This window comes from Octodon degus, unplaced genomic scaffold (genome assembly GCF_000260255.1).
Source record: "Octodon degus isolate 3935 unplaced genomic scaffold, OctDeg1.0 scaffold00104, whole genome shotgun sequence".
NCBI classification, from domain to species: Eukaryota; Metazoa; Chordata; class Mammalia; order Rodentia; family Octodontidae; genus Octodon; species Octodon degus.
The window spans coordinates 1,550,067-1,576,235 of NW_004524680.1; the positions used below are offsets into that span (position 1 = coordinate 1,550,067).

General features: G+C 54.3%; 1 protein-coding gene across 1 annotated transcript in view; it reads left to right on the forward strand.

The window, feature by feature from the left end:
- Window positions 1–26,169, forward strand: part of Cacna2d4 (calcium voltage-gated channel auxiliary subunit alpha2delta 4) — a 112,145-nt gene that overhangs the window by 82,075 nt on the left and 3,901 nt on the right. The window contains exons 26-34 of the mRNA XM_012516392.2: window positions 11,724–11,785; window positions 12,565–12,609; window positions 12,837–12,899; window positions 21,944–22,014; window positions 22,430–22,505; window positions 23,002–23,054; window positions 23,366–23,418; window positions 23,719–23,739; window positions 25,596–25,713. Of these exons, the coding sequence (XP_012371846.2) occupies window positions 11,724–11,785; window positions 12,565–12,609; window positions 12,837–12,899; window positions 21,944–22,014; window positions 22,430–22,505; window positions 23,002–23,054; window positions 23,366–23,418; window positions 23,719–23,739; window positions 25,596–25,713 (562 nt within the window). The remainder of the gene's footprint in view (window positions 1–11,723; window positions 11,786–12,564; window positions 12,610–12,836; window positions 12,900–21,943; window positions 22,015–22,429; window positions 22,506–23,001; window positions 23,055–23,365; window positions 23,419–23,718; window positions 23,740–25,595; window positions 25,714–26,169) is intronic.

Consider the following 26,169-nt stretch of genomic DNA (forward strand, 5'->3'; position numbering starts at 1 on the left):
AGGCCCTACAAAGAGCTCATTGCATCCATGAGACAGGAGGCAGGTCTGTGGCCACCCAAGCGGTGGTGGGCTTCTGGGTCAGTGATGTGTGGAGTTCACACCAACTGGCCTCCCAGACACAGCGCCACACAGTGTGTAATGCAAACACACCCTAAGCTGTGTGCTTAGGCATGTGCTAGCATGCTGTCACACACACATACATGCACACCCACACACACTCATATACACACTCACACCTTGCTGGCAGCAGTCCAGGAGTTTTCAGATATAGCACAGAAAGATGCCTCAAAGTTCCTGGATGCCCCCAGCAGACAGAGGCACCAGGACTCTTCCCACCTTGAAGGCAGAGCTGGGGAGAGTCTCACAGGGCAGGCCCCCACCATGGACACTTGCTATGCTCAGGCCATGGAGGCTAGCAAACCAGCCCAGCCTTGGCTCCAACTCCTTCTGTCCCCCTGAGGGGGCACAGGCCATGGGATGTCCCTCCCAGATATGCTCAGACCCCACTTCTACCTGAGGCTCCAGCCCACCCTGATAGACTCTTCATTCTCAGCCCACCTACTCAGTGTTAGCCCCACTGAGGAGACCAGGGGTCCACTAGAAAACAGCCAATCATCAGAGAAGGTGGCCTGGGTGCAGGGCCCTCCCTTAACAGGATGCCCTGTGTACAAAACTGGACAGACAAGGCCCCAAGAGAGCCCCATGGTGAGGTCTAGGGAGGCAGGAGGATGCTGTTGTCTGGTGTGCTTTGGAGAAATGTGAGAAAACAAAGCCCCAAGTCTGAGAGGTGACCCCCTGTGCTCTCTGGGTTGCTGGCCCTTCCTGCCTTGGCCCTGGGCTTCTTGCTGGACACCAGAGCCTTCCAACCCTCAAAGGGATGCAGGGGAAACAGCACTTCCCAGCCCTCCAGCCCTGTGTTCACCTACAATGCCAACCGAAGGACCCTCCCCAGCTTTGAGGAGCAGAGCATCCTCAGGAAAGGGGTGACCTAGATTGGGAAGCAGAAGAGCAGCTGGGGGAGTCGCACTGGCCAGCTGTTGGGATAAATGAACAGTGGTGGGGGCTCCTATGCAGCGTAGGAGATGAAGGGCCTGCCCAAGGAATCCCTTCCTCATGTCCCCACCGCATCACCTGGAATGTCGCACCTGTTGCTGACGCTTGCCTCGTTTTGCCCTAGTCTCAGAGGTAGATCAGCTGTAAGGAGCTGGGTCCCGGTGGGGTCCCAGGGTCTCCCTCACTGGGTTCCTCATTAAAGAGTGAGACTGAAGAGCTACATGCAGTTAACTGAGGAGCCCCTGAGGTCTAGGAACGTGGGGTTTGACCTTATCCCTTGCTACCCAAAGTGTGCTCCCTGCACTAGCAGCCGCCTCGCCTGAGAGTCTTCTAGAAATACTCAGTCCTGAGCACCATTCAGGCTGGCAGAGTCAGAATGTGCATTTCAATGCCCAGACTACTTGGGTGCATATGAAAGTCTGGGGAGCACCAGGCTGGCATCTCCCATGTGGGGACAAGAGGTTGCCCTAGAGGCACCGCATGGGCCCAGGTGGAGGATCCACAGGGCACTACCTGGGACCTGGGTGGAAGCCAAAGCATTCGTGTTAGCACCGGCTTCAGGAAAGCCTTTCTGTGGCCAGAAACAAGGGCTACAAATACCTACCTGGTGTCCTTAACGCCGCAGAACTCTCTAAGGTTAGTGGCATTATTAACACCATTCTGTAGATGGGGAAACTGAGGCACAAGAAATCAAGCAACTTGCCTAAACTTAGGTAAATGGAAGACAATAGCTCTGATCTCAAGCTTTCTGGCAACAATGCAACTGACCCAGTTGTCGTTGTAGGCTCCTGAGTCTTCCCTGCTCCTTTACCTGCTCACGTACAGAGCTCCTGGTGGAAGACTGCAGAGGAGGAGCCGGGAGACTCACACGGGCCTTTATGGTCTACACAGCATTTCCCCATCCACTGTCTGATGGGAGCTGAGGACACAGCTGCTCTTACCCCATCCCCAAGAAGAAACAAGCTTTGCCACTCCTGACACTGAGACACAAGCCAGTTGACCTCCAACCTCCCCTCTATCCAGTCCTGACACGGGGGTGGTGGTGACAAAGCTAGGGGAGAGGGCTCTCTGGAAACCTCTCTGGCTGGGTTGAATGCTGAGGTGAGAGAGGGAGGCTGTGGGCTCCCTGTGGGTACTGGGACAGGCGTGGGGTGGGGTTGAGAAGCAAGGCTCCACACACATGCTTGCCTAGCTGAGCGGGTTGCTGTGCCCCCTAGACCACCCTCTCAGGACCCCTGCTCAGCCCCCTAGTTCAGAACAGTCTGCTGCTTCTCACTCCTTGTGGAGGGTCAGGCCCAGAACGGCCGGGGGTACCCTTCCGTCTCTCCTGTAGATTGGGTTGGTTCATCCTGCTAGAAACCAGCACATTCATACCAGCCCCGGAGTCTGTGCGCTTCCTCGGAGCTCCTCTGCCATCACCCCTTAAGCCAGGTGTCCAAGCCAGGCATGTTTAGTGCCCCTCAGAACTCCTGACTCCTGAGCCAGGGTGCCGGCTTGCTGTGTGTTCCTTCCCCTCCACATCACCCAGAGACGTTGCAGAAGGACCTTCACTGTGTGCTGTGAGCTTCCTTCTGCAGAGAGGTGAAGGTGGCAGCCCCTCACTGGCCCTCGGGAGCCAGCCTGAGCCCTGTGCAGAAGGGCCCCAGATTCTGCTGGACAGGCCCCCAGTGAGGCTGCTGCATCCCCTAGGCTGCTGCCACCTGCCTGGGCCCTTCTAGGAAGCACTCCAGGTCTCGCTCGTCCCTACCCTTCACCCCATAACACACACTGCCCGGGCAGCAGCGAGGAAGCAGGCTCCGACACTCTCTGTATTCACTCTTGCAGACACTCTCTGTATTCACTCTTGCAACCGACACACACCCTCCAGGCTCACTTCAGAACACCTGCCCCTTCTCTGGCCCACTTCCTGCTCCTGCCTTCCCTGCTCAGATGTTTCCTCTTCCCAGCAGACCCAGAGGGGAGTGGAGAGGGACGCCCCCAGCCCCCCTCAGGAGCTGCTCTCCAACACAGATGAACCGAGCAGGTCTGCTGAGGCTGTGGAAGCACCATCTTGCTACCGGAGGCCCTGGACCTGGGGCAGAAGGAAGGTGACCCAGCGAGGGGACACCCTGCCTCTGTCCCACTCCTTCCTCCCCTCCCCACCCTTAGGGCTCCTCAGATGCCACAGCCATGTCACAGACACTGATCCCTCCCCTGGGGCCCAGCTGGGGCCCCTTCACCCCAGCGCCTAGGAAATAGGAACAGGATCAGTTCACCCTGGGCCCTAGACCCTGCTTCCAACCAAACCCCAAAGAAACCCGGGAGGATGCTTAAGCAGTTTCCCTCCTTCCCTCCCCAGCCACCCCTAGGCCTGGCTTTCCTGGTCTTTCTCTTTTGGCAGTGTGGAGACTCTCTGCTAGTGGGGAGGTGGGGGTGGGAAGTGCTGGGCGCCTCTCGCTGCGTGGAAGCTGCTGTTGGGTTTCCCCACCAGCTGGACTTCCCCCGCCCACCGCCACGTGCTCAGCCTCCTCCCCTCCCCCACCTGCAGTAGTTATCTAAGCTGTAGGCCTGTCAGTCTGAGTCACACAAGGCAGTGCCCAACAAGCCTTGACAGTCGGGTGCCAACATCACCCCCCTCCCCTGGAAGCGCAGACAGCTGGGTAGTGGGGGGCAGAGCAGCCAATTGGATCCCAGCCCTAGACCTGCCTGGCCCTGTAGGAATCTGAACTGCAGATTCTTGGTCAGAATCCCGCACTCTCAAGAGGGGCCTCAGGGGTATTAAGAGCCACTGTCCTGGCCTAATCAAGGGTCTGGCAGCCAGGCAGATGTGGCCTGGCTGCCCGTGGCTCATTAAGCTGCATGCACAGCTCTACCGAGGCATCTGACCACCTGCAGCAAAAGGCTAGGGACGCAGTCATGGGATAGCCCAGAGGTCCTTGTGAGCCTGATTCTCTGTCTGGCCCTCAGATAAACTGCAAGCAGGGCCTGGGGCTTGCAAGGAATTGCTGCAAGGTTACTCTCCCTGTCACAGGCTCCCCCCCACAAAAGCTTCCCCCACAGCGGGGTAACCTGGTGTCTAACCAGGAAAGGGCTCCTGTGCACCCTTGCCCAAGGACGGCCACCTGAAGGACAGCAACCCAGCCTCAGAGCACCCTGCACAGAGGGGGGAGTCTGTGTCTACTTCCATGCCTCATGCAGGGTGACACCACGCAGCTGCCCCTACCCCAAGCCTTCCTCTTCCCACCCTGTAACCAGTCCCAGTCCCAGACTACTCTCCCACACCCCTTCCCAGAGCACCCAAGTTTCTCGGGGCTGCCTGTGCCCAGCCGGCTTGGAGAGCGCACAAGCTCCAGGCTGTTGCTCCTCATGCCGCAGGGACCCGGTTTCTATGCCACCCGGGGCTGTCATCTGGCACCAGCGTTGCTCTCCTCCCCTTCTCCTGGCCTCCCTGCCCCCTCCCTGGCAGAAGGCACGGGTCATGTCCCCAGCTCTGTATGGGGTCAGAGTTCTGATCTGTGCTTTGGGGATGCCCAGGTGTCTGTCCCGAGCAGTTTGCCCAGCTCCAGCAGGTGCCCAGCCAGGAGGCTCTGCTGCTAACTGCACAGGGCCGAGACACCCGGCAAGATGGTCCCCAGGCCCGGTGCCCCCGTCACCCAGCATGCCGCCAGTCCCCATCCTTTCCCCCAGCCTCTCGCACTCACCTCTTTCTTTCGGACCTGAGCGCTTAGATCAGACAATACCAATACAGACACCACCGGTAAGCAGGCGGCTCCGATACTGGAGCGGGATGCGCCGGGAACAGGGAGCTGGTACACAGCGCCCAGCACAGGAGGTGGAGAGCCCGCGGCACTGCGCTGCCCGGGGATGAGGGGCTGGGGCTGCTGGGTCAATAACAAACTGAGAAGAGAAGAGGGAGGGACGGAGGGAGACAGGCGAGAGGGAAGAGAGGGGCGAGGGAGGAGAGCGTGCGTGTGCGCGAGCGAGCAAGCCGAGCGACAGAGTGACAGCTGGGGGTACATCTGTGATGACAGCGGCGGCAGCACACACAGGCGCACGCACAGTCGGAGCTCACAGTCCGAGGGCAGCACTCACCCTTGCGGGCTCACATTTCAGCAGGGAGAGGCGCCTGTGGATTAATCGCCTCCGACTCGGGCAGGAGGAAAGCTGGGCTGCCGCGTACCTCCATTTTCCTTCCCGGGGCGCCTCCAGGTTCTCCCTCGCCTCTGGCTGCTGGGTTTCTTCTGTCTCTGCTGTTCTTTCCTTTCCACTTGGGGACAGAGGGGCAGCACCCAGGCATCCCCGAGACTTCCCTGGGCAGCTGGGGCTATCTCCTCTCTGGGGCAATGCTCCCATCCTACCTGTGGGAGAGAGAAGACTCCAACCCTCAGTCAAGGTCTGACTAACTTTGTAAGAGGACCAGTGAGGTCACACAGGGATACAGGTGCCTGAGGACCCCCCCCCCAAAGAGGCTGTGAGCCCCACAAAGTCAGAGATCACGTGGTCAGCAAAGGCCATCCACTCACTGAGCCTCAGGAGTGAGGGCCCCAGGCTAGAAGTATTGAGGAAGCAAACCACCAGAATAGGCAGGCTTGGGGCCCTGCAGCTGGGCCACCTGGAGAGTTGTAAGGAGCCGGCAAAGGAGCAGCAAGGCCAAGTGCAGACTTGGCCTCACCTAGCTCGCTCCTCCTTGAGTTCCTTCATCTTATCTCCAGTGGGCGAGGCCTGCAAAGGGAAAAGACTGTAACCCAAGAACTCAGAGGCCTCTTTCCTAACCAATCAGGATGGAGGAAGTCAGACAAATTGATATTCCAGGAGATGGAGGGGCTGATCCAAAGGCAAAGGAAGCGAGGGGCTGAGCCAGAAGAGTGGTCTTAGCTCCCAGGTTGGAGAGGGGCCCCCACTTGGGCCTTGATTTGCATCTCTGAAGCCTGCAGGATGCAGGCAGGGGGCTCTGGGTTAGGACTGGAGTGGGGGCTGGGTGCCCTTGACGCTGGTGCCCCTGCCAGAAGCTCCTGCTCCCTCTCTCCTGTCCAATCTGCTAGGTGACCCAGGCAGAGGAGGCAGCCTGCTATCCCAGGAGACTAGTGTCATTGCCCTCCTGGGAGGTCACTGTCCTTAGCCTGTAGAGGTGCCTCAGCGCATCCAGCCCTTCAAGCATGCCAGGCTTTCTCTGCCCATGGTGGCCTCCCTTGCCTTAAAAACAACTAGAATGTCACCTCTGGATTAGTGTCCCTGTTTATTCCACAGGTCTTGACCTTCTCTGATCTATGTACTTGTTTCTGACCCATCCTTGTTCTTATCACAGAAAAGTTGCACCGTGGCTTCCTGTGGGGTGGTTTCTTGTTTTCCTATATTGTGAACTGTTTGATAAGAGGGACACTGCCTTACCTGCTCTTCAAATAGCTAGTGGCTTTGGATTTAGCTCAGCAGCCCGGGGCTGCACTCAGGGGCTGCCCTGAGGTAGATGGAGCTCTCCGGTCCCCTCTGGTCCTCTATGAGCTGGGTGTGTGCTGAGCAACCTATTGGTCCTGGTTCATGTTATGGAAGACAGGCAAGAGGCTCCTCCTACACTGTAGTCTCAGTCCCATCAACCACGTGGGCTGGGTGACAGAGGAAGGTCAACACAAACAAAAGAGCCAGGAGGAAAAGGAGGAGGTCTGATTTCTCAGGACTATGGCCTTACACAGGGGTTGCTGATGTGTGTGAGTGTGCACACATGCATGTGTGTGTGTGCATGCTTGCGTGCACACATCTGTGTATGTGTGCTCATGCCTGCATGCACGTGCACAGCTGTCTTGTTTTGCCATTCACGATGACAAAGCAGCACTGAGGTGACAGTCTGGACAAAGAACAATCTTGATAAGCTGTCTGTGGTCTGCGGCCTGATCAAGGCCTCTGTGAGGCTGTCTATGAGTCAGGCTGAAGTGATCTTAAAGGAAAACGTTTTTGGGTTTTTTTTTTTTTTTTTTTTTTTTTGGTGGAACCGGGATTGAACTCAGGCACTTGCGCTTGCCAGGGAAGCGCTTATTCCACTGAGCCATCTCCCCGGCCCCCAGGAAAACGGTTTTACCGGAAGGCACAAGATCACTGTGGAGAGATGAGTGAGAAGCGAGTTCAGGGGAGGACGGATGGGACAAAGGAGAGGCACCAGGTCAGTTGGAACAGGAGGGCAGGGCCCCTGGGATTACAGGCATGCCACCACGTCCAGTCTCAATTGCCATCTCAGTGTACCCCAAGGGCGGGACCAGCATGGCAGGCCTGGTGAACCCCTGGCCCCTGCACCTGCTTGCAGGTGTTTTAATCTGCTGAGCTATTTGGCCAGCCCCTGAACAGAAAGGTCTTGACATACTTAAACCCAAGGGGTGTGGGCCAGGAGCATGGCAGAGCTCCCTGATCCACAGCAAGCGGTTCTCACCTGCTCCTGCTCCTTGCTCCTTTCCCTCCTCCTACCAGCCCTGTTCTCACCATCCCACAGTTCTCACCTGGAGGAAGTCCTTCTTTGTGTCTCAGTAGCAGAGGCAGGAGTTCAAAAAGGTCCTAAACCTCAAAGCTGAGGAACAGCAAGGCCTTACAGAATTTTACTTTTTGGCCAAATGGCTGGCTGAAACTGACTTTACTTATATATCCCAAGAAATATTTATTAAGTCCCACTAAGTGATAAATATTGTTCTAGGTTCTAAGAATCACAACCCAATCCCCTAGCACCATTCCACTGGGGTGAGAAATCAAATAAGCAACTCATACTACTTAGAAAATAAAAAAAACAATGAGATAGAAAATAAATGGTGAAGGGGAAGACTGCTTTTCCAGGGAGATTAGCGAAGGCTTCTATAGATAGCTTGAGCTAAGATCAGATGCCAAGAAAAAGGAGCCAGCCATGTGGTATGCTAGGGGAAGAGCATTCACAGAAGAGACAATAGCTTGTGCAAAGGCCCTGGGGTGGAAATGAGCTTAATATGTTTGAGGAAGAATGTGACTCAGGTTGAAATCAGGAACACCAGCAAGGCTAGCTCTTGTAAGGTCTTCTAAGGCCACGTTTCAGAAAAAGGTTAGATCTTGTCCAAAGGGCATTGGGAAAGCCCTGGGAGATTTTGTTTGTTTGCTTTTGTTTTTGTTTTGATACTGGGGATTGTATTCAGGACCTTATGATTGCCAAGCAGGCACTTAAACCACTGAGCTATCCCCTTGGCCCAGCATTGGGAGACTTTAAGCAAAGGAGCGCTGTGGTTTGATCTTCAGAAAGATCACTCCTGTAGCTGTGTGCAGAGTGGATCATACGGAGGCCAGGGCAGGAAGCAGGGGGATAGCTTAGGGGCCTCTTGTCATTATCCAAGTGGGAGAGATATTGGCTTGGCCAATCAAGGTGGAGGAAGACAAACAGTTGAAGTTCTAGAGCCAGGTCTGAGGAGCTTGGATAGAGTGAAGGGAAGACAACCATAATGGAGAGAGGTCAGGGTTTGGGAGGCAAGTCTGGTTTTCAACTTGCTCCCCTGAAATGCCCATGAGTGACCCAAATGGAGACAACATGGCTGTAGGGTGTTGGAATGTCCCAAGTTCTACAAAGGACGTGGAGATGATGACCCAGTAGAGACAGATCTGGCAGGCGAGAAGCTGCTCTGAGCCCCACTTGCTTCCTTTCTGCCTTTGGGGCCTCCAAAGCCAATTTTTACTGCTGAAGAAAGAGCCTGGGCTTCTCCAGGTTCTTGGTGTTAGAATCCCAGAGCTTTGTCCAGCTTGGAAATCGCGTGATTCCATGAGATCTGACCCTGCAGAGGAAAGGCAAGCGTCGTTTTAGAAGTAATCTGAGACCTCTCTGGCCACTGAGGGTCCAATAACTTCTTTAGATCCCAAAGATGTGATTGTGCTGAGCACTGGCATGGTCTTCTCTGGTGAAGGAGGAGCCCATTTCTACAGATGAAAGACATTTGTGTCAAGTGACTATTGAGGGTGGTCTTCTTATAAGGAACAAGGAAGGAGAGGGGCCACCTGTAGCCTAAGAGACAATGTGAATGCGATGAGGGGCTCAGCCACTAGCACCAAGACCCTTACCAAGGGCTTGACATTTGTGTCTCTTGTCTGCATAATGAACCAAGAAATCAAGCCACCTGTCCCCTTCCTGCCCACCCCTTTGGGGCATCTGGACCTTGAAATAATGAGGAAGCCCCCAAAGAATGCCGATGGTTCTGCCTCCTAAGATCTGCTCTTGGTGCTGGCCAGGACCACCTACATGATTGCCTGGGACTCCTTGGGATGGAAGTGCCTTGGTCTCTTCATCGGCACACTCAGATTAGCACTAGCACCACTCCGTCCTATACATTAAGCATAGATGTGTACTTACATGAATTAGAATTAAATAGCATTTTAAGTCTAGTGTGATGCTATACACCTGTAATCTCAGCCCTTGGGAGGCCAAGGCAGGAGGATCATTATGAATTCAAGGTCAGTGTAAGCAACATAGAAAGGCCCTGTGTCCAAAAGATGAAAAAAAAAAAAAAGAATCACATAGCATTGTAGGAATCCAGGCCATCGGTCACTAGCCGTATTTTATGCTTTGGCAGTCACTTGTGCTCATGGCTGTGGCATGGGGCAGCACTGATGAGGTCATCTCCATCACCCTAGAAAGCCCAATCAGACAGGGATGGTTTAGAACAGGGCTTCCCGGGCTGGCTAAATAGCTCAGCGGATTAAAGTGCCTGCAAGCAGGCACAAGGGCCAGGAGTTCAATCCCCGGGTCTGCTGTGCTGGCCCCAACCCCTGGGGCGTGCTGAGATGACATTTGAGACTGGGCATGGTGGCGCGTGCCTGTGATCCCAGCTCTTGGAAGGCTGTAAACAGGAGAATCACTATGAGTCTGATCTAGTAGTGAGACCCTGAACACCCTGTAGACCCCTCCCTAAAATTAAAAAAAAAAAAAAATGGAACAAGGATTCCCAAAACAGTTGCAGGATCTGCAGCAGGCAGCCCCACTTGGAAATTATCTAGAAATGCAAATTCTCAGGCCCTACCCCCCAGACCTTCTGGGTCTTAACCACCTTTCCAGGTGATGCTGATACACACCAAGGTCTGAAATCCAAAGCACAGTCAGGCCTAGTAGGCTCTCAGCGCCCCATCTCCCTGGAGCATCCGTGGTGCACGCTCATTCTGCCCTTCTAGAGTAACTACAATCCTGATTCACTTTACAAGTGAGCAAATAAATTCAAAGATCACAACCCTGGAAAATCAGCCCTGCAACTCTACCCCTTGTCTCTCTGTCTCTCTCTCTGTCTCTCTGTCTGTCTTCCCCTCGTCTCTCTCTCTTTCCCCCCTCCCTCTCTCTCCCTTCCTTCTTCTCCCTTTTCCCCTCCCTCCATCCAATTTCTCTAGGCTCATTTCAAGTTGAAGGGAAAATGATGTGATTCTCAATCTCTGGGTCATCCTAGGATTCCAGTGCATTGTTGCAGTGTCCCAGGCAGGGGGAAATCTTCCCAGTGACCACTGAGGTGACTTTGGAATTTCTCCTGCATATGGAATAACGGTTGACAAACCAGACCTGTATGCATTTCATAGATGAGAAAACCAAAGCCCAGAGTAGAAGAGAGGCCTCCCCATGACCTGCAGCCCCTTCCCAACTGCCAGGACTCTAATCCAGGTGCCCAGTGGTAAACTCAAGCACTTACGCTTTAGAGACAGACAGAAGTTAGAGCCCTGGTTCTGCTGCTTACTAGCTGGGCAACTTGGGTATGCCACGTAAGCTGTACACGGCCCCTGTCCTCAGCCTGTAAAATCAGAATAATAATAGTAAAGTGTCTGACGCATTACCCAACACATTCTCCATATTATTATACCAGACACTAAGACGTTGGCCTACTTTTAAAATTCTTTTTCTGTTCGATATAACCTGCCTTTTCTCTCTATTCTTTGGCCCCAAGTTTTCCTGGAGCTCTTTGTCCCAGATTTCTCTTCACTTATAAGCACCCGCTTGGGTTCTCCAAGCCTATTTGGGAATCAAAGAGGTGGGGTGGCCCAGGTGAGCACAGACATCAAAGCCGTAGCACTGGGCGCCGGAGGCATCCAGGCTGCCAGCATCTGCCTGCAAAGCTGGGCGAGTCTGCTCATGACTGTCAGCAGGGAGGGAGCTCTCATCCGATGTGAGGATGGCACAAAGCAAGATGGGTGCAGAAGAGGGTTTACGCCAAGATGAAGACCCAAGAAGGCCTTTGGGTCACCCAACTCACAGTGGCCCAGCCTCAGTCCCACACGTTGGCCATGGGACTTTGTCCAGCTGGCTTAGACTCAGCAGCCTGTGTTTCTCCACTTGGCGAAAGGGACAGGATGGACTCCCTGTGCAGACACCTTGAGCTCCAGAGAGCCAGGGATGGCTCTGACCTGGCCGTGCTCAGGACCTAGAGCCCTGTGTCTGTCTCTGCCTTTCTCTCATATTTTCTGACACTGCTGTCCTCATGGGGAAGGCAGAGCCAGCAGCCCCTTGGCTGTTCTCCCCCAAGCCTCCCACTCCCCCCAAGGCTCAGATTCCTACTCAGGTCTGACTCAGCCCCCTCTGTGCCTGCTGCCCGACAGCTCACTTCCCCAGCTCCTGCTCCTGCACCTCCTCCTTTAACTTGATGCTATTTTTCTCTCTGGCTGTCTGTTCCCTCCCGCTGTCCCCTCTCCCCCAACACCTGGCCCTGCCACCCTTCTCCTGCCTCGGCCAGCGGTAGGCATCCAGATGAAGGTGGAGTTCCTCCAACGCCAGTTCTGGGCAGCAACACAGCAGGTGGGTGAGAGCAGGGCTAAAGGATGTGCCAGGTGGGCCCTGCCACCCCACTGCCCGGGCCATCACCCTTCAGGAGCTACCATGATGTCCCCTCAGCTCACCCCTCCCCACCGCCATGGCTCTCCTAGCCATGGCCATGCAGGCCAGGCCTCTGTTCTGGTCCCTGCTCACCCCAACCTCATGTTGTCTCCCCACAGGGGCCCAGCAGCAAAGGACAGGACATGCACCTCCTTTGGGCATTGTAGGTGCCAACCCAGAGCCACTCACTCACTGCCCTCTGCAGAGAACACAGCCATGCCTGGCCCTGCCCAGTACCTCTGCTCTTTCTCCTCTGTCCCTCAGGCTCTCGGCCTGGTCCTTGATCCCCCAGGAGTCCACCATGTCTCCTTCACCTCCTCCAGACCAAAGCTGCCACCTCTGTGCCTCCCTTCACGGGTCATTTGCTGCCCTGTCCTCATTTGCACCATGTTTGGAGAAACAGCATGGGGGAGAAGGGACAGGAGGACAAATGGGGACCATCTGAGTCCCTTATAGTTCCCTGGAGGGCCCCCAGCAGTGCTGCAGGAGGCCCTAAAGGTGCAGGGACCATGAGCCCCCCAGGAGAGCCCAGCCTGCCATGGCAGAGCCCCAACTCAATGCCATATGCACATCACACAGCACACTCCTCCAGGTGCAGCACACCCCACACAGCAGCATACACACTGCAGCACACGCATGCACACACACACACACACACACACGTGGTTGTACACTGTTCACCCCTCCCTTCTTTCCTGCAGTGCCGTGCCAAGGATGGGCAGTGTCCACAGAGCTGTGAGGACAGTGTGAGTTTTCCCCAAGTGAACTAGATGGAAGTGGGGGCTGTGCACTCTTCACTCACGCCCCTCCCCATGAACCAGCACCCCTCTCTTGCAGTGCCTTCCCTGCAGCCCTGGGCCCCAAGGGGGTCCCTCCACCCCATCAAGAACAAACTAATGGATTACATGGGAGGATCAGGGGTCTATGGCTGCTGCACACTTAGTCATAATCTCCTTTCTGGACCTCTCCCCAGGAGCTGGACTGCTTCGTCATAGACAACAATGGCTTCATCCTAATCTCAGAGAGATTGCAAGAGGTAAGCCACTGGGGAGAAAGGGAGAGCCAGAACCACCACATACCAAGATTACAAAATGTGGGGCATCTTTCAGCTTAGGTGGTCAGAGAAACTATTATATCTCAATCTGTAACTAATCCGACCCCTCCATTGGGTGGAGCAGAAGTGTCTACCCCACACACAGGAGCAGTGAGGCTCAAAGCTGCCTGCCCGCACTGCACTACACTCTGTGTCCTGAGCTGGCCTGGCCTTCAGGGGCCTTTTTCCAGAGTCCCAAGCGCCCCACTGCTTGCTGTCACACTCCCCCCTCCTTCCACCCCTTTCTACCATGGGGCCCAGAAGCACTGGGTCTCCTCTACCCGGTGTTCCTTTCCTTCCTGGACATCCTTGTGGAAACACCTCTTCCAGCCACCACACCACCTCGGTGTGCCCAGGGAGAATGAGGTGATGGAACGACCCGCACTCTCGGCATCGGCCGTGTGCATCCTTCCTCTCCCTCTGGCACGTGGCTTCTGTCTGGACCCAGCATGTGCTCCGAAAGGCAAGAGAATATTACTGTTCTCATATTTGCTGGGCCAGAAAGTGAACCCTAAAGCTGATTAGTCAACAATCCTAGCATAGGGCTGGTGAGATGGCTCAGTGGTCTAAAGCACCTTCTTAGAACAAGCTTAGCAAAGCACAGGGACCGCGGTTCAACCCCCCAGCACCACATGCCAGCCAGCCCCGCCCCCTGGTGGGCTGAGCTGGCCACACACACACACACACACACACACACACACACACATAAATAAATAAATAAAATTTTAAAAAAAAAGAATCCCAGCATAAAAGAAGTCTAAGCCAAACCTGAATATATTCACCTGAATGATTTCCCTGAAACAAGCCCAAGGCATTTATGTGGCCTCCAGGCTAAACTTCAGTGGAAGGTCATAGTACAGTTCAGTGTGGCTTTGCCACTAATTATATATAGGATCTGGGCAAGCAAATTGCATCACTTGTGTCTCAGCCTCCTTCTGTTAAAATCAGAGGGCTGAACCCCAGGGAGGAAGGCCGCCTGAAGTCTGAGATCCTTTGTGCCCCACAGCGCAGTGGTGGCCTGACTTGGATGGAGGTGAGGGTCCACAGAGGCTGTGAGAATGTGGCAGGAGCTAGCGCCGGAGCATCAGCAGGACATGGGAAGACAGCAACTGGGGGCAGTGACACAAAGCACCATGGGGCCGACCCCTGGAGGCCAGCCTTTAAATGGGCCACTAAAGATGCAGCGAGGTGAGTGGAGAGAAAGACTGTCTCCTGTGTTCCTCACACTAGGAGTGGGGGCCAGGCTGGTGATCATAACGATCTGTAGGACCCCAACAGCTCACTGATGGCTGTGGTTACCTAGGCATCTGCCTCTGCCTGCCCTCTGCTCCCTTTTATTTGGGGCCACTTCGTACTTCTCTAGACATGTCACCTGCTCAGCTTAGTGTCTCTGTTGCTTTTGCAGAAAAAATGCTGACATCGGGGGTTGAGACCTACAGTTGGGATGAGGCTCAGGAGTGACCCGATGCCCTCAGTCACTCGCGCTCTGCTTCCTGCCGCCTGGGTCATCAAGCTGGCAGCTCCTGGCCTCTTGGAATATTAGCTTTGAGGAGCCTGGAGCTAGGCCCTGGGCCAAGGAGTTTCAGAGCCAGCAAGGATGCATGGACAGGTGGAAGGGCCCAAGACAAAGAAAGGGCACCCAGTCCAGGAAACTGTGCTCCATGCAGGGGTCGGCCAGCTTGTGCTGTAAAGAAAGGGACAGAAAGCGCAGGTTAGGGGGTTAGGCTTTCTGAGTCAGCCTCTGCTTCACACTCTGCTGCAGCAGCCATAGGCAGTACATAAAGAATGAGCATAGCATTGTTCCAGGCACTGAAATCCAAATTTCAGGAAAATTTAAATTTTCCTACGCCACGAAATGTATTGGTCTTTTGATTTTTGAAAACAAAAAAACATTCTTCATCAAGGGTCCGCATAATTCTCCATTGACCCAGATTCAGCAAGCTCTGCTCCAGACAGCTGGGACAAGCTTGCAGGGAGCCAGGCCTAGTGGGCAGCCTGCCCCAGCCTGGGAGCTACCCCAAGGGGCACCTCTGGACAGTCCCACAGGGTCCTTCGCATCACCCGCCAGGCTATTTGGTCCTATTCAGATGACAGCTGCTCACATCTTCATGGATTATGGTATCACTGAGAACAACTGCGGTCCTATCAGTTATCCAGAGCTTTGTGTTCATGTTTGCTTAGCTTGTGCGCTCCTCTTTTCTCAATTATCATACTATCTTCTTACGCTGTATGTAGCGTTATAAGGCACCCCAAATCCTTTGTGAAGTCAAGCACAATGAAGGGCATAGATCTCATGAGCTTGTGCTTGGCTCCCTCCTACCATCCTCCTCTGTGCTGATATTAGTCTCATTTTTACACCCAAGAAAACAAACAGGCTGTGAGGTTCCATTAGTAACCCCGGAACTCACAGCTACAGGAATGCAGACTTTGAACCTAAAAATACAACCGAAGAGCAGTAATGGAGAAGGAGGGGAGCGTCTAGAAAAGCCCCCTAGCAAGAAGACCAAGCTGGCTTTTATAAGATGTACGCATTTGTAGGGTAGAGTTGGTGACCTCGGGAGACAGACCTGGTCTAGAGGGTTGCAATTCCCAGCCCCTTGGGTGGGCATCCTCTCTGAGTCACGCCGTCACTGCTCAGAGCAGTTCATTCACTTCATCACACTTGGCTGAATCTCGCAAAGTCCGGACTAATGGAGCCAGAAACAAGGATCCAGGAGCCCTGATTCTGGGATCAGGCTCCAAGACTCTGCAGTGGTGGTATCTTGACAGTGGTTAGTTAGTTCCTCTTTCTTCACTCTGGACAACTCTTCCCTCATTAACTGGGCTAGGTCAGGTTATGAGAGGTACCCAGCCAAAGATGCCACTTGATATGACCCCTGACCCAAAGCAGACACTTATTAACTGTATGGGAAGCTGAACTGGTCTTAGTGCAAGACCTAGAAGTGACAGGCGTGTGACTGGAAGGAGAGTGAAAGACGAAGAGGTAGACAGCCTGGTGCTAATGCTGCTTGTTTGGCTGTCTGTCCATCTGTCCATCTATCATCTGTGTATCTGTCCAGTTTTGCTTTTTGTTTTAAAACCTCATTCATCCAGTATTGAGGCAGTTATCTAATGCTGTGTAGCAGAGCGCCCCAGAATTAGAAGCTAAAGCTGCAGGGGTAACAATCTGGGGATTTTGGTGGGTGAGGAATCTGGCTATGGTTGGTTCTGGACAGCTGAATGCCTCTGAGTTGGGGTCTCTCATCTGGCTACAGTCACCGTGAGGCTGACCGGGAAGGATGCACTTTCCAGCTCTCTCCTGTCAGCCAGCAGGCTGCTGTGATGAAGCATCTCAGCTCCCTATCACACCGACTCCCACATGGGGCACCCACACCATCAGAGCAAATGCCAGGCCATGAATGGGCCAGAGAGCACAGGCAAGAGGAAGGCACGGCCTTTCAAAGCCTCATCTCCAAAGTGATGTTCGAGGGCTTTACCATATTCTAGCTGCTAAAAGTCAGTGGGCAAATCTAACCGACTCTCCAGCAGAGAGGATTATGGGAGGGCACAGCTCCCAGGGCCTGGATCATGGACCATTTCTGGATCTACCTACCGCACCCACCCACCCACCTACACAACCTGCCACCTTCTCCAAACACTCACAAGGGCCATCAAGGGCCATCCAGCCTGGCCCTCCTCAGCTCATTCCTCCCTGCTCATCCCCTCATCCCTGGACCTCAAAGAATACATGGAGCATAGAACGCCAGCGTCAAAGAGCTTGTCTCAATGCCCACCTCAGACCTAGGGACTCAGAAGCCTTGGGATGGCCTGGCAGCATGTGCTTAAATGACACCTCAAGGTCATTTGGTACACAATGAAATGTTGAAGGCTTTGCTCAAGTCATTTGCCAGTTGCTGGGGTTTGGATAGACCTTGGCTGGCTGTACCCATCTTCCTAGATGCATGACATGGAGAAGGTTCTGGATGCCCTTGTCCCTTGTAGGATCCACTCAGGGCGTGGAGAACATAATGTTGCTTCTCCACATGCAGTTTCCTCCAGAAGTCCCACCCTGCGTACCCTCACCTGAGGCCCTCTCATCCTACACAGGAGCCCAGTGGAGCTATCTGCAGTCTGCCTGCTTACTGAAGTGGCTGGTAGCTTTCTCCCAGTCCTGGCAGTGCCCTAGACCTGCTGATCAGACATTGGGCCCCACCTGACCTGTCTTCTGAGACAGAATGTATTCTGCGCTCATTCTTTTAATAAAAAATTATAATAAAAGGGGCTAGAGAGTGATGTGGACAGTGTGGAACCAGGACCAGTGGCTCTGTCGAGGTCTGTGATATTTACAGCGGGTCTGTCACTCTGGGCCTAGGGACTCCAGTTCCTGTCATTTGTCTGTGGGCAGCACCTACCCAGGGAGCTTCAGAGCAGTCACCCCAAACAGCGAAGTCCAGAAAATCAAGTGCCCCACCTCAGCACACTGCTCCTGGGCCATGGCTGAGAGGCACAACATTATCCCCACTTCTGCCCCTGTCATCACAGACATCCGGTCCCGAGCTTCAGCTCCCTTCTCCTTTCCCACCTTGCAGTCAGCCTAGTCCTTATGTCTCCAGTTCCCTGGTGCCTCACCACAGCTCCCCTTCTGCCTTCCCAGCTTCCCAAATGCCCCTGCCCCATGGGTGCCACAGGAATGAAATCTATCCAGTCACCAGGTCCCATCCCCACACAGGCAGGCTCTCTGGGTGCCTACTGGAGAGCCACACGGATTCCACGCCCCTCCCAAGCCTTCCCACCAACCATCACCGCATCCATGTGGCTGAAGGGACTCAGCTCAGCTGGGCCTCAGGAGGAAGGGACTGAAGGAAATCGGGTTCATAGTGGAGAAACCTGCCCATCCATTAAGAGAAGAAACTCAAGCTGTTCCTAGGTGAGGACGCTCTGTAGCTCCATCATCACCACAGTTGAGAGCACCCCTTTTCCCTGGGGACAGGGCCCATGGGAGCTGCAGCCTCCCGTGGTAATCTGCAGATTACCCCACAGGGGTGACCACCCAACCAGCAGGAATATAATTAGTTTGGAGCTCACTGCTGCCTGCAGCCCATCTGCTTCCTTCTTCAGGCTCCTGGATGACAACTCTCACCCCAAACAGCAAAGCCCAGAAAATCAAGTGCCCCACCTCTGCGCATTGCTGTGGGGCCACCTCCTCCTGCACTCCCTGTCAGACTCATTAAACCCAGGAAGCCCCAGGCCCTTTGGTTCCGCCAAGTTCAGTCAGCCCAAGGACAATTACTAATGCAAGGACTATGCCCTGAAAGGAGCCCCGAGACCCTCTACAGTGCTGGGCTGAGGCGCAGCCTCCCATTCAGCCTGCGGTCCTGAACACACGGGTCCCCCTGAATACACGGGAAAGCCAAAGTGTGGACCTTGGCTTTGATCTGAGCCACTGATTCATTCACTCTGACAAAAGCCAGAAGAAATGGTATCAGCTTAGCATTGTGTTGTCCTGCCAGAAGCAGGATCCCCACTATACAGAGTGGTTGAAACGAACTACAGATTGATTTTTCCACTGAAGAGTGGATGGAGCACCCAGGCCTGAACTGCTTCCTGAAGTTACCAGGTATCACCACACTAAAATGACAACACTGCCAAGGGATTGCCTGCCTTCTAGTCACCTTCCCAGGCCAGAGAGAGGGTCAAAGAAGGGGGGCAGCGCCTCCAGCAGCACAGCAGCATCCTCTCTGCTTAATTCGACTTCCTTTTGTGTTATTCTGCTCACATTTCATTGGCCACAGTCCTTAGTGTAAAGGCTTCTGGGAAATGTAGTCTTTTACCTTTATATTAGCGACGAGGGCTTTGCTAGGGCTGTTAGGTCACCTTACTAAAGAAGGGCGAAGAGTGAACCTTTTCTGCCGAGTGACATAGTCTAGGAAATTTAAGTTGTTTTATTTGCAGAGGAAGAAACGTTTTTCCGGTGTCCAGGTTACACTGGACAACTCTCAGGAATCTCCCTTCTCAGAAGGAACTCCTGACAACAAGAGTTATTTGTGAATGAAGCTAAAATTAGGAGAGAGAATGGTTGAGGCCTGTGAGAAGTCGGACCAGCGTCGTCAGGGGCATGGTCTCCGCACTGCTGTCTTGTCCTAGGAAATGGAAGACTCGTGCCAGTCGTTTATTCTCTCACACATTCCGTCAGGAAATACACAGAACCGCTGCTGTGTGGTCCTGGGGGCCAGAGGTGGGTCTCCACCCTCCAGGATCTTGCTGTCTGGGGCTGGAGGAACAATGTCCACACAGTCAGTGGAATGGCAAGGAGCGAGCCCTCTGAGAAGGACTGCTCAAGTCAGAGACCCATTCTCTCTGGCTTTGGGCTGGACCTTGAGGAACAACAGGATTTGGAAGTTCTCACCTCCCCACCTGCCGCACTGTCCCTCCCTTGACTGCCCTTGGCTGCTCCCTGTTGTCTGCTGTCCTGTCCACCACCTCTGCATGAAGCCCCACCAGGGGGCGGGGCTGGCTGGCATGTGGTGCTGGGGGACCGAACCGCGGTCCCTGTGCTTTGCTAAGCTTGTTCTAAGTAGGTGCTTTAGACCACTGAGCCATCTCACCAGCCCCATGAGCTCTGGATTATTATTAATTTCATTCTTTTTTTTTAAACTTATTTGGTACAGAGGTTCACCGTGCAGCTTGGACTTGTAGTGATCCTCCTGTTTCAGCCTCCCCAGTGCTGGGATTACAGGCATGTGCCACCACACCTGGTTTCGGTGGCTGACTTGGCGCAGGGCCAACACAGCATGCAGTACCGGGGATCAAACCTGGGTCCTTGTGCTTGCCTGGCAGGTACTTAGACTATTGAGCTATCTCTCCAGCTCCTGATTCATTTTTTAAATCACACTTTCCTAGTGAGTTTGTGTCTTATGAATAAAGAATGCTAAACATTAGTTTTTGGAGGTCAGGGCATTCAGGCAAAAAAAGCAGAACTCAGACATGTCTAACTACTACTTTGGCACTAATTCTTAGTTTTCTGCTTCACTTTTGTCTTTAATTTACAGTTCTTTAGATTATAGTTTTGCTATACATTTTCTGTGACTTGTATCCTGACATTTTGATTTCATAATTGAGCTATTTCCAAAGAAGTAATACTATAAGATGAAAAGGTTATATTTTCTTGATTGATTGATTTGGAAAGTGACATTTCTTGACTTTATCCCAGATTCCAAAATTGGGTCCACCTGGAGGCCTCTGTTCCCAATTGCTTAGACTGTGACATAGAATGCAGAATGTCGCTAGGATTGCTACCCAAAACAGTACCATCATCTCTTCTTTAAAAGAAAACTTCTCCAGTTCTTGATCTTGTGCCCAGCAGCCCCACATCCTGGCTGGCCCTTGTCTGAAATTAATCTGTTTGCTTAAGAGTCCCTAACATCCACTTAGCCGCCTGGAGAAGGCCCCCAGCGGGGATTCCCAGACAACACCTGGCTCTCCTGAGGTCTGGCATATCCAGGGCGTCTGGATACCCTATGCCGGGGTGGCATTTCTTTTTATAGGCAGATAAAATGTATGCCATTGTTTTAGGTGTTTCACAGTTCATTGTCCACAGAGGAAAGTTCGCAAGACCAGGGACTCTGCTTGCCTGGGGTCCTACTCTCCTCACTGTTCTTTGTGCTTCCTTCCTTGGACCTGATTTCCACCTTGACCTGAAACTGAGGTTCTGGCTGATGTGGTTCCACCCTCACTAAAGCCCTGAGACTTTACCACAGCCACCGGGTCAGACTCCTGCCTCTTTGCCCAGCCCAAATTCCCCAAGTCTATCCAGGGTTGCTTGGGAATTCAGAGATGAGTAAGAGAAGGTCCCTCTCCTCAACAGCTTTCCACACAATGGGGGCATAAGACAACTAAGTATGTGATCGAGCAAGGAGGCAATAGGGCTAAAGGGATGTGGAGCCATGAGCTCTCACATAGTCCCCAGCTAAGCCCTCAGAGGAAGTGCAGAGGATTTACTTTTTTTTTTTTTTTTGGTGGTACTAGGGATCGAACTCAGTACCTCCCACTTGCCAGACAAGCACTTATTCCACTGCCATCTGCCTGGCCCTCAGTGCAGAGGAAATAGGGGCGACTTCTAACTGGAGCATTTAGGACAGGAAGACATCTCCGATGGAAAGTTCTTGGTGTGGGAACTAAGCCAGGGTGCTCAAGGCAGGGAGGACAGCCCTCTGGACACAGGCATCTTGTAATAACAACTGCAGTTTCCCATGCACCTCAAGCTTGTCATGTTATCCCTGATCTTTCAGATGACCTACATCATACCTATATCTGACACCAAAGTCTCCAAATCCATCCTGCCATGCTGAGAAGACAGCAGAATTAGGAGGCCAGGCCAGCCCATGGGGCGTGTTGGGACAGCAGTTGCAGCAGGGTCTAAGCCAGTTTGGAGCAGAGCAGAGCAGCAGGCTTTCCTGCTACGGCAGATGCTGCTGAGCGCATAGTCTAGGTGCCCCCTGAAAGCTGGCTGAGGGCATTGTTAAAGGAGAAAGGAGGCGGGATTGTCCTATTTTAATAGTTTGGAAATAATGAGAAGTGTGACCAAACCCAGGTTTACCAAGCTCCCTGCCCTCTTGGGCTGGATGATAAGAATGCCAGTGTGCACAAGACAACACACACACACACACACACACACACACACACACACACACACGGGCACACAACACATACAACATATCAAGTCTCACAAAAACTTCCTTCACCCTCCTGCAAGCAATTCGCATTGAACTGTTCTAAGGAATTTTGTGCCATTTAAAAATCTGATTGTAACCTCTAGGCTGATTTCCTGGCCAGCCACCAGATTGCAGCTTGGAGTAGAAAGCTCTGAGGCGGAGAATGGCGCATAGGGAGGCAGCAAGCATGGGAAGCAGGCTCCACTCGGGTTCCATGGACAGCATGCTCTGTGACACTCACACCTGAGCTCACATTCCGCAGTCCTCACTTGCTGGCTCTCTCTTGCTCTCTGACAGACAGGAAGATTTCTCGGGGAAGTGGATGGTGCCCTCATGACACAGCTGCTCGGTGTGGGGGTGTTCAGCCAGTAAGTGGTCATCTCGCCCCAGACTCAACAGATACAGAGCTGCCATGATAGGATCCTGATGGCCCTCAGGAACCCACAGTGAAGTAACCAAACGGCCCCAAATCAGCCTTTCTGGAATCACAGGCTTGACATGAGGCATGAGGAGCACACGGCCGTGAGGACATTGCTGGGGGATCCCGTAGCCCCAGCTAAGCCCTCAGGGGAAAAGTACCCAGCGAGAAGCTGGCCGCACACAGCTCATTTTCTTTAGGCCCTTCTGAAGTGCAGGCGTGGCTTTCGGTAGGCCCTGCCTTCTGGCCTGCCGGCCTAAGTGGGCATCCTCTTGGATCTAGGGAATGCAGTCCTGCTGTGACCCTGTCTCTGGGCAGGTTTAGGGAGTGTGCTCCTCCTCTCACACCCTGTTTCTGGTTTTCAGAGTGACCATGTACGACTACCAGGCCATGTGCAAAGCCCCGGATCACCACCACAGCTCTGCTCAGCCCCTGGCCAGCGTGAGTGTCACCAGGCCCTGCCCCTCACCAGATGCACACCATTTCCCTGCACTTCGGAGAGCTCACTAGCCCTTTCTTGCCCAGACTTAGGTCTCGGGCCACCCTTGACTCTGTCCATCTCTAACGCTCAGCCCGACCCCACTAGGCCTGTAGGTTTCATCCTCAGGGGCCCAGCTCCTGAGACCACAGAGCCTCAGAGGCAAAGAACTGACTGTCCCAAGCCCCATCTCCCAGTGTCACACACCAATTGTCAGGGTCCTCCACACTGGGGCCACCAGGATGAGAATGTGGCCGGGCTTCTGAGAGAGCAAGCCGAAGCCTCAACGTGTCTGACATCCAAACACATTGTCTGATAGCTCAGTGTGGGACGCTCCTCGGGGGAGGTGGAAGGCAGCAGGCAGGAGGTGCTCTGTGCTGCTCCCTGCTGGGCCCAGGGTGAAGGGACCATGTAGCTGTTGGACCTGTTCAAATGTGTGCCCTGCTTTCTCCTCCCCAGCCAATCTCAGCCTTCCTGACGGCAACCAAGTGGCTGGTGAAGGAGCTCTTGCTGTAAGTAGGGGGTGAGGCGGAAACTGAAGATAGGACACCGTGCTGGTGCGCCTGGAGAAGGAGTCCTCTGATCAGGACTGAGGCTTCTGCACCCCACATTTGCTCCCAGATACCAAGGAAGGAGGGCAGGGCCCTGGGGGAGGGGGTAGCATCTCCTCCCTCCTTCCTGCCCACTTCTTCTAGAGAGACCTTTGTCACTCAGAGGCCTCAACAGGACCAGGGTGTTTTGGAAGGGAGGAAATGGAGGCGCTGGGGCACCAGGGGGCCTGTGTAGGCTCTGAGTGCCCGAGACTCAGTTCCGTGTCTCACAGGTTCCTGCTAGAATGGAGTGCGTGGGACTCCTGGCACAACAGAGGGGCTGATGGTGAGTGTTTGGACCGCACGGCCAGGTGGCATTTTGGTCCGGATCTTGGAAACCTGTCACAGGGTGGGGTGCCATGGGATGGGGCTGGAGGTATGTGTGGTCCAGAGTCTCATCCTGTGTGGCCTTCTCTCATTGCCACCACTCACTCCTGGCTCCTTCACCTCTCTGTGCAACACCTCATCACCTTGGGACACCACCACTCCATGTGACATCACCACCACCCTGTGACATCTGCTTGTGTGTGACATCATGCCCGTCCTGTGCTGTGTCCACTCTGTGCTGGGCTGCTATTCTGGGCAGCCAAAGCTGTCTTCCATCACTGTAAGTAGCATCGTCTGAGGAGCTCCCTGTGGCCGTAGTGGGTTGGGGAGCTGTGAAGGACCTGCCTTCTGCTCTACATCCCAGGATTGAGCTCAGGAAAGGCTGACATTTTTCGTCCTGGGTCATCCCAACTCAGGAGACCTTGTGGGGGGCAGGGAGGAGCCCACATAAGCACAGCCCTGCCCCAACCATCTCCGTGGGTTAGAACACACGAGGATCCAGGAGGAAATGTGGTCTAGTGCAGGTTGGCAGCCACTAGGTCACCCCTTGAGGAAAAAGTGATGCCACTTCTGCAGGCCACGTGTCCTGCAGCCCACAGCAGGGCCCTAGATCAAGATAGTGGTCACCTAAAACCTGTGAGGACAGAGTCCCCCGAAGGTAGTGACATGGTGACAAGGTCCTGACACGAAGTAATAACTTCATCCCAGCCACTGCAACACTTGTCCACAGCCCTGGGGAATGAGGTGAAGGCATGGAACACCAAGGGATACGGATGCACTGGCACATCCTGGGGACATGGGGCTCCTAAAGCCATCCCAGGCCACCTTGCTGGGACTCATTCCACTTGACTCACCGATGTGTCAGAACCTTTCCGACTAGGTTCTGCAGCTTCTCCATTGTCTGGACAGTTCCTCTTCTGTCCCCCCCATCTCTTTCTGTGTCTTATCCTAAGAAGATACCCATCTCCATGTCTGTCCTCTCTCCTGCTTACTCTTATCCTGCTTTCTACTGTCCCCTAGGGCCTGGGGGCCTTTGACTAAAGCAAAGACCTGGGACACTTGGCTCACATGGCCCCGCCCCTGCTGTGGGTCCAGGCTGCTTCTGGAAATCGCCCCTCGCGGCCCTGACAGGTCACCTGCATTGCTGACAGCACCAGGAACCATGCATCAGGGCCCGCTCTGGAGCAGGTCGCTCCTCCAGGCCCCTCCTCCCTCTCCCAGGAGCGTAGGGCCTGATCATAAGCTGGTCATTCAGCCTCTGTCTTCTGCCTTACCCATTTCACATCTGGGTGTGAGCCACCAAAGAATGCAAGCTCCTTCCTAAGGAAGTGGGCCACCTGCCCTGCCCTGGGGCCTTGGGCAGGCCTGTTCTGCCTGAGCCCATCTCAGTGACCCCAGCAGAGACCAGCAGGGCGTCCAACCCTTCCATAGGTTTTAAGGAGTCCTGCTTGCTCCACCCTGGCCCTTGTCTGGGTGGATGAAGGTCATCTTGCTGACCTCACCATGAGTGCCCAAGGCTGGGAGCTACGTCTGGGGGCTTAGGAGGCCTTGGGCACTGAGACCTCCTGGCCAGCCCTCCGGACTCAGCAAGGGCACTCAGCTCCATCACTCCTCAGTAGGGAGGGCTCAGCCTGGCTTCAAGGTAACCATTGGGCCAAGCCAACCCAGGAGCAGCACTTGGATAGCAATTCTGCTATGTGTAGGGTCATCACTAAGTGTCCACAAAAAAGGTCAGGTTAAAGGACAGAGGGCTTAAAGTCTCCACTCCCAACCATCCCGACCACCTCTGCTCCCCTCCCAGACCCTCAGGGTGTCTGTGCTAGGAGGACCCTTTAAGAGGGGATGTGTGCCAACCCCAGTTTACACAGGCTCCCAAAAAGAGGCAGCGGCCCCCCCAAGGTCAGGAGCTAATGTTCTCCCATGCTTGAGCTCCATCACCCTGGCGCCCAGGCTGCCTCAGCTGCTCTGCCTCAGCCACCACCCCCTACCCCATACACAGTCCTGAGAAATCTTACTTGGAGCCATCTGCAGAGGACCTGGTGGGGAGACGGACATTAGGGGTACACCATGGAGGCCAGCTGGCACCGGCAGGGAGAGTATGATGCCTCTCCTCACCAACTGCCTCTATCCTTGCAGCCCACAAGCACAAGAAGCAGGACATGCTGCATCCCTGCGACACCGCCTACCCTGTGTTTGTGCACCAGACCGCCATCCAAGAGGCCAGCGGGGCCATCGCCTGTGGGGCCTGCCAGAGGTAAGGCCCCGGAGCCTCTCTGCCTGTCCCTAGCTGAGGGGCCAGATCACTGTAGACAAGGGCCTGTTGCCTGCAGGGATGTTCACGGTGGGAACAGGGGAAGGGTTTCCCTCCCTCACTTTGCTCTGGGCAGGAAACTCAGGCTGAGGCAAAGGAAAGAGGTGAGGCAGACTGTTAGGGACAGCAGGCATGTGGCAACACTAGGGGAGATGGGGACAGGCAGTCCAGCTGGAGGCCCTGCAGCCCCCTCACCCCGCGACCCCTGCAGGTTTGTCTCTCTCGCACTACAGCAGGCTGCCTTGAAGGGCACGCAGGCCCTGAGCCACCTATCTGAGGCGTGAGAGCCTCCAGGTGCCTTCAGCAGGTGGTGGGGCGAGAGGAGGAGCCTTGCCTGGCGCCATCACACCGTGGGCACCCCATGCCCCTGCCTGGCGCCATCACACCGTGGGCACCCCA